The sequence below is a fragment of the Hyposmocoma kahamanoa genome, unplaced genomic scaffold, assembly GCF_003589595.1.
Source record: "Hyposmocoma kahamanoa isolate Upper Pololo Valley unplaced genomic scaffold, ASM358959v1 62, whole genome shotgun sequence".
Classification (NCBI taxonomy): Eukaryota; Metazoa; Arthropoda; class Insecta; order Lepidoptera; family Cosmopterigidae; genus Hyposmocoma; species Hyposmocoma kahamanoa.
Genome location: NW_020653850.1, coordinates 4,841,693 through 4,850,152, shown reverse-complemented (window position 1 = coordinate 4,850,152; position 8,460 = coordinate 4,841,693). Strand labels below are relative to the sequence as shown.

The 8,460-nt window shown below is 40.3% G+C and overlaps 1 protein-coding gene across 1 annotated transcript; it reads left to right on the top strand.

Moving 5' to 3' along the window:
- Positions 1–388: 388 nt before the first annotated feature.
- LOC113229725 lies at positions 389–1,711 on the top strand. Its single transcript, XM_026463407.1, has one exon. The coding sequence runs from the start codon at positions 389–391 to the stop codon at positions 1,709–1,711; it is 1,323 nt and encodes a 440-aa protein (XP_026319192.1).
- Positions 1,712–8,460: the final 6,749 nt, after the last annotated feature.

Here is an 8,460-nt window from a genome sequence, read left to right as displayed (position 1 = left end):
AGATTCGAAAACCGCACTTCATTGGATAAGGAACGATAAGCCGCGTTACACTCCTTACGTAGAGCACAGATTGAGCGATATCTCTGAGCTTACTCGTGTCGACCAATGGAGATGGCTGCCGACCGCGGATAATGTAGGAGTAGACGCGACGCGAAGAAGTACCGACATGAAAACTAGCTGCGATAGATGCTACATAGGGCCCGCGTTCTTGTACGAATCGGAAGATAAATGGCCAACCGAACGGGAGGAGTCTGTCGCGACTGAGGACGAGGTAGTCGTGTCGTACGCAAACGAGAAGGGCAGTTTCGATCACTTGCCCGACATAGGCCGAATTCTAGTTACGAAAGGCCCATTAGGAGCACGGGCGTGAGTATTGGCTTTCGTAGATATGTGCAGGAGATACGCGAACCGCGTCGAGTTACGACACGTACAGGAGGCCGATGAGTTCAACGAGGAAATCGCGTGCCTAACGCGTGAAAAAGCGTTGCCGCGTAGCAGCAAGCTGTTTAAATTCGACTCCGAGATAGGAAAGGACGGAGTCGTGCGCGTGAACGGTCGTATAAATGCAGTTCAAATCAAACAGTCTGTCAAGTCACTCGCGGTTTTGGACGTACGGAACGCGTTCACTCGACTCTGCGTTGATAACGTATATAGGCGTTCCGGACACGGCAGGCGCGAGCGCATCGCGAACGACGTGAGACAGATGTACTATGCGCTGAGATTACGTTCAACCGTGTTACACGGGTGCACTTTCTGTCGTCCCAGAAAAGTTACGCCGTCCGTGCCGGCGTTCGGAGACTTACCCGCTGTGAGACTAGACGCGTATAGTCCACCGTTTAGCAGTTGCGGAGTAGACTATTTCGGACCGATGATAGTTACGATAGGTAGGCGCCACGAAAAAAGCTGGGGCGCATTATACACTTGTCTAACTACGCGCGCGGTATATTTAGAATTCGCCGCGTCATTAACTACGGATTCGGCGATAATGGCCTTACGTAGAATGGCCGCACGGCGCGGCTGGGCGGGAGTTATGTACAGCGATAACGAAACGAGTTTTAGAGGCGCTAACGCCGAGCTACGGGCAGCTATAAAAGAATGGGAGCCCGAGCTTCGCGAATTTGCATTAACGCGGCGCATGGACTGGCGATATATCCACCCGGGCACGCCGGACCAAGGGGGCGCGTGGGAACGATTAGTGTGGTCGGTAAAAACTGCGTTATCAGTTACCTTGCACAATAGAGCGCCAAAAGAAGAAATTTTGTTAACCTTGCTCGCGGAAGCAGAATACACTATAAACGCGCGTCCGCTTACTCACGTATCGGCAGATCCGGCCGAGCCCGAGGCGCTCACGCCTGACCACTTCTTGCTTGGGCAACCGAAAGTACTGCCCATTATCGGAACGTGTGAGAGTACAGATAGACGTCAATGGCGAGCGGCGCAAGCGTTGGCAGATAGTTTCTGGCGCAGATGGATTAGGAAGTATTTACCGCAGCTCATTCCGTGCGGGTCACCCTCCGATTCAAGCAGAAATCTCGCCGTCGGAGATTTAGTCCTAATAGTAGACTCTACGTTACCACGGAACGTATGGCCGCGCGGGGAAGTAGTGAAAATCTACCCAGGCACCGACGGCATAGTTAGGAGTGTACAAGTTAGGACACGGGGTGGTATTTTTAGGCGTCCGGCGCGTAAGTTGGCCGTCCTCCCCAAGTAATTAGGCTAGGTTTTGTTTTGATTATGTTTAGAATAAGGATAAGATTTGTATTCTTTGTATTTACTTTTTTACACGTAGTTTAAGTTTAAATTGATTTGTTTTGTATACCGTTTAGATCGTTTGTTTTATCTTTTTTTATACTATTTTATCATTTTTTCATTGTTTACCTAGCCTTAGCTCGTAAGACTTCGCTGAGGAGAGAATGTTACGGACGGCCGTACGCGTCTGGCCGAGCTAGAATTGAGAGGAAAATGAATAATTCAGGGGGCTTTGATTGGCCGAGCGGCGTAGCGACCAATTGATAGGATCGGTACGGTGTGGGAGACACCGTACCGGTATAAATATAAGCGAATATTGGTATTTGTGTTCTTTCACTTTTTTAGCTTCATTCGCTTTCTTGCGCTCTTAGTAGTAAAACGTTCATGTTGTAAGTCAGATCGACATAAGTTTTTTTTATATGAATATACAGTCCACTTCATAAGATTAAGGAGTTTCATTTGAGGAAGTATATCGAAGGCGGTTCCCCGACAGATTACGAATCGACGCCGTTACTCTACATATAATTTTATTTCAAATGCTTTGAAGTGTCCTCTGTTCCTTTTGATTTGAGTACTTTAGAAAACCCCGATTTAGGAAACCAAAAGAAAATCTTTACATCTAACCAGCCTTATTGAAGCCTATCTAATACTTTATGCAAAGACGCCCCGTCTGCCACGACAGTCTCGTTGTTTGCACAGGAGAGATCAAAAAGGGAATTGCCTCTAAATCCCAGATCCCGTGTTCTGAATAACAAACTAATTTATCTGTTCGGTAGAAATTTTAATGTTAATTCAGGGCCTACATTCAGATACGGATTCTAGGGTTGTGTTTTTTAGGAATTTGAATAATTGAAAGAACAACATTTCTTCCGCTCGTAAGCTTTTACGAGTATATATTGATGAAATGCAAATGTACAGAAACTTTATGGTGGTTGAAGATCTAATTTGTTAATACGTTCTATATAATTATTTTTTTAATAAAACTACGGCATAGTAAAATAAGACAAGTACTGGAACTTCGGCCTGGTCGGCGCGGCAATGCCTTCACATCGCTTTGAGTGTAAGGTTGTCACATTATTATTTTAGTTATTGGTTGCAAAATATAATTGGAAAATATGAAGGTATTCTGCACATTCAAATGCAGTACAAACATTTTATTTACCTATTTTTTTAATACCAAGTGATGGGACGAAAAAGTCGTGCTTCTGGTGATAAGCGGCGCGCCTGTCCATAACAGTTGCAGTGTCATTCAGTGCGTTAAATCACAAAGATCTGAGGAGCACTGCCACTGCGCCTGTCACCCTGAGACATAAGTTGATAAGTCCCATATGGCTGTAACTTCACCAGCAATCTTATTCTTCAAAACCGTATGTGATGCTCACATTTGGCTCACGCTTGGCGGCAGAAATAGGTAAGTTGGCAGCACTTCCCTGGACGAACTCTTTCACAAGTAGCTCTACAGCTACTATAAGATGAACATATTTTTATACTAGCATTACAGATTAATCGGCCGAGCATGACCATGCAACAGACCAAAGCGTCGATGGAGAGACGAGCTAGTCGCGCACTTAGAAGATTGGACGTCTCTGGCGCAGAACAGAGAGGTGTGGAGAGAGGGGTGAGGCCTTTGCCCAGCAGTGGGACAGTATAGGCTTTAATAAAAAAATAATAATTGCGGATTAGTATCTCGACTATGGGAGTATGAAAAATGAAATACGAATTTGTATAGACATATAAATACATTTATAAAAATAATATTATATAGTTTTATTCAAATAAGTCATATCGTAGCCATCGACGCGGCCGCGACTCTGAAGTAAACTAGCTAAGTGGAAAATGGCACTTATACAAGCCTCGCTGCCACGTTTGTACGTATATAATTTAACAGGTTTATATATTTATGTTTAGTTCCATAAATGTAATGAGATAACAAAATGATTGTGATACTGTTTCTTATTTACACTTACATAAACAATATTTAAAAAGTAATTACAACATTTGGAACTCTTTGGCTGTAGAATACAGTATGTTTCATCTGATTGTTACTTATTTTTACATTGTGGCGTCATTTTAGAAATTAGTTGTCTACATCACCATGGATTTAACTGGTGAAAATTTTCGTAGTATGAATTTCTATGACTTTATGTGTAATTTAACAACGCGGAGCCTCACTCGGCTTCAAACTGCTTTTGGCGACGTAGCATCACGCAAGACGACTATTTATAGCTGATTTGTAGAATACAAACGCGGTCGTGTGAATCTCAGTGACGGATTTCGTGATGGTCGCCCGGCCAATGCTGTGAACAACAAAAACATCAATGCTGTGTGCCGTATGGTCAACAGACAGGCATGTGGTAACCATAAGATTCGGGCATCTTTAGGCATAGACATGAGTCAAATACAATCATTACTGCACAAACATTTGGGTGTGTAAAAGCTGTGCTCTCGGTGGAGCCCACACAATTTGACTGAGGCTCAAAAAACGGATCGCGTCGCTTGGTGCAATGCCATGCTTACCAGATTCAATGAAAGGGCGTCAAATTAGGTGTGAAATATAGTAACAGGTGACGAAACATGGATTTATAGTTGCGATTCCGAAGCAAAGCAGCAATCGATCTTATAGGTCTTTCGAGATGAGCCGAAACCAACCAAAGTGGCGCGCGTGCAAAGTGCCTCTAAGCGGATGAGTGCTTATTTTTTTAATAAAACTGGATACGTGGCTACTGTTGCTTTGGAAAACCGTTGTACCGTGAATAGTGATTGGTACGCGACCATTTGTTTGCCGGAAGTTGTTGACAAACTCCGTAAAAATAACCGTAAACGCCGTATCATCTTGCACCACGGTAATGCCAGTTCTCACACGACCAGACAATTAAATGAATTTTTGAAGGTGAATAACGTTGATCTCATGAGCCATCCCGTGTACAGTCCCGACCTGGCACCTTGTGACTTTTATTTATTTCCAAAAACGAAGAACCAGTTACGCGCTCAACGATTTTCATCACCTGAGGAGGCTGTCGAGGAGTATGAAAAATATGTTTCAGAGATTGTCACGGTGGAGTACCATAAATGTTCTCAAAATTGGTTCATTCGTATGAAAAAGTGCATTAACGCTAGCGGAGAATATTTTGAGAATCAATAAGTTAATTTCTGATCATTTATAGTATTTTTTTATTCATTCCGGAAACTTATAGATCGCCCCACGTAAAAGAGTTCGTCTAAGCTAGGACTGCCACCGTACCTATTTCTGCCGCAATTTTTTGAAAAGTAAGAATACTGGTGAAACTACTGGCACATGCGACTTGTCAACTTCATGTCTCAGGGTAACGGGCTCAGTGACAGTACCTCTCAAATTTTTGGGATGTAACCGCTCACGCGATACATGCAGCCGTAGACTACATATGGAAATTCCATATCCATAGTTTGTTAGTAAATAATTTAGGAATAAGGTTAGTATGATGCTATTCAAATGTTAAAATTAAAACAAAATAAGATATAATTAATATAACATAAAATTATAAAATTAAAATTCAAAAACTATACAATTACGAATAATTACAACATTAAATATAAAATTGAAATTAATCTAACACAGATAAATAGACTAAAACCGCCATATGAAGTTTCATCCAGTGCGCCTGGATGGGGCAGTCAATTTTATCAGCCACAACTTTCAGAATGCTGTTGGGGCACCCACCCACACGTCGCCAAAGTGGGGCAACCCACTTCCTCAGAATGGCAAGAAAGCCATCTGTGCGTATCTCATACATTTTTTCAGAGGAACATGTTTTAGGTTTCAACGATTGTTTTAAAATATTTATGTCTGTTTTAAAATTCAAATTTGAAACTTAAACTAAATTAAAACCAAAATTGAATTTTAAAAAAGTACATAAATATTTTAAAAGACATTACAACATATAGCACTGGACAACAACAAAAATTTAATTACAATTAATAGCGATATCTCTAGCCAGGGCTGGTAGCTGCAAAGTTACCTAATTGGCTGACGAAATACTTTCATAGATTTCTCATAGATGGCGCTCCGGCTAAAAAGTCATTGAAAACCAAATACAAAGATCCGACAAACAAGCACAGAAAAATTCGCGAGGTCCACTGGTTCGTTCCGTGGCTTAGGTGGCATAGCGTCTGGTACGGTTTGCTAGAAGACGTCGGCGTCGGTTCGAATCCGGCCGGATCCAAGGATTTTTTTCTAAGTGTTCGATCTTTTTATTAATAATTAAAGGGCGCTGGATTTTAATGCGTTGTTTTCATTACAATCTACAATGGGCGTAAACGTAATCATGGGAATAATATTGTCTGTATCAGACTCACTTCACATCTTATGTACAATTTAATGTACACAGGGTCTTAAGAGGTTAAACTATTCCCATTCAGAAACCATCACTTTATTCCGGAACTGACATATTATACATAACGTACATATACAATATACATCACGTTATCCTCGTTGAGTTATTCCTCTCACGCGGTCGCTTGAAATATTAGAATATGGCATTAAACTATCATAACAGTAAGCTCTCTGACAGGGGATTATAGTCGCTAATACGTTTAGCGTTTTTGTTGTAGAGAAGCAAGCATTATTTTTGAATAAAACGTGTCAGACACCATTTGCCTGGTCTCAAATTAGGTAACGGAATTCACTCTGAGGCACTTCCAAGAACACTTAGCCCAGAACCAATTTAGAAAAGTTCATTTCCTAAATTTGTCCCACCCCGAATTGAACCCAAGACCTCCGCATGGTGTTATTATTGTTTGTAGAGTTGTACGAAGTAGTTGGTGTCACGATTGGATTGGTGCGAGTTTGCCACTCTTAGAGGTGGAATACTTTTTTCAGATTTATATGAAACCCAATAGTGAAGTACCCTCTTTACAATAAAAAAATCTTCAAAATCGATTTACAAATCATACGGAGCTATCGCGTAACATACATACAAAAAAATGCAGTCGAATTGAGAACCTCCTTTTTTTGAAGTAGTTTAATAAATATAAAAAACTTGCAAACTTTACAGCCAGTATGACATACTTCAATACGCCCTCTTAATATCGGTTGCATAGCCTTGACACAAACTACACTATGTAACTACAAGATTAGAGCTAGAACAGGTTTACTAACATATCGTTAGTCGGCTTATAAAACAATCTTATAGCCACCATTACATACTTCAATAATTATTGAGTGTAAATAAGTTATTATAAAAATATGTTATTACATATAACGTAAAACAATTGATGAAGCGTCGAGATGAAGCCCATGTTGCAGCAAGCATAAGCAGTAAAGATTCGCAAAACAGTTACTATAAGGAGCTTAAAAAAGTTGTAAATGATGTGTTACATAGCGAAAAAAAAGCTTATTACGATGATTACATAAATAATCAGAAAGATTCCCGGGTCCTATTACGGGACACACATTTAAAAAAATGTAAAGATTAACTGTAAAAGAGAGCTTCCTCCAAATATTTATAACGAACCAAATTTAATAAATGATCATTTTTTGAGTCTACCCGGTAATACACTAGCTGCATTAACACATTGACATTTTTTGAGCAAAATTGTAACGTTTCTACAAAATTTGTAATGGACAGAGTAGAAGAAATTGAAGTTCTCAAAACTATGCCTTCGCTGAAGTCAAAGGCAGTTGGTCTGGACGGTATATCACTAGACATGCTGCTGTTGTCTTTGCCCACCATATTATCCGTTGTAACAGCTATAGTAAACAGATCCATTGAAACTAATACGTTCCCAACGGACTGGCGGCATGCAGTAATAAGGCCTATACCTAAAATTAATAATCCAACCACCTTACAAGATTATCGGCCTATAAGCATATTGCCTTGCGTGTCAAAGGTTTTGGAAAAAATCGTAGTAAAACAATTAACACACTTTTTAGAAAATAATAAAATTCTTCCATAGCATAGTACAACAGAGCCTTTGACTACATAAATGTCAACTTGCTGTTATCAAAACTTCACTACTACGGGTTTAGTGAGTCTGCCATTAGGTGGTTTGATAGCTATCTAAAGAATCGATTTCAGTGCGTAGAAATATCAAACCAGAGCGAATCAAAATTTCGATCAAGTCACGTGATGTCATACTAGGGGTGCCTCAGGGCTCAATTTTAGGTCCGATCCTTTTTATTATCTACAGTGCCGATGTAGTGAAACTTATTAAACACTGTAGATATCATATTGATGCTGACGATATACATATTTATATTTCATGTAAGCCATGTGATACTCGTACGTAATAAGTTAAACGAAGATTTAGAATATCGCCCTATGGGCTGAATCAAATGCGTTAGTGCTAAATGGCAATAAATCAAAATACATGGTTTTCGGTTCAAGAAACCAAATAGCAAACATCTTAGCTCACCGAGTTACTCTGGACATTAGGGGTGAAGTCATTGAGCGAGCAAGTGAGGCTCGCAACCTTGGTCTCCTCATGGACAAACAACTTCGTTTAGAAAATCATGTATTGAGAACTGTTCGAAATTGTTTTTATATGTTAAAGATATTGTATAACATAAGGAATTATCTAACAGGACAAATGCGTGTTAAATTATGTGACTCGTTGTTTTTATCTAAGTTTATCTATATTGACGTAGTTTACGGGCCGCGTCTGTTAACGCATACGCAGAAACAAATTCAACGAGTGCAGAATGCATGTGCGAGGTTCTGCTTCAATTTACCACCA

Coding starts and splice junctions, on each gene's coding strand:
- LOC113229725 (XM_026463407.1), top strand. CDS start 389: ATGTGCAGGAGATACGCGAACCGCGTCGAGTTACGACACGTACAGGAG.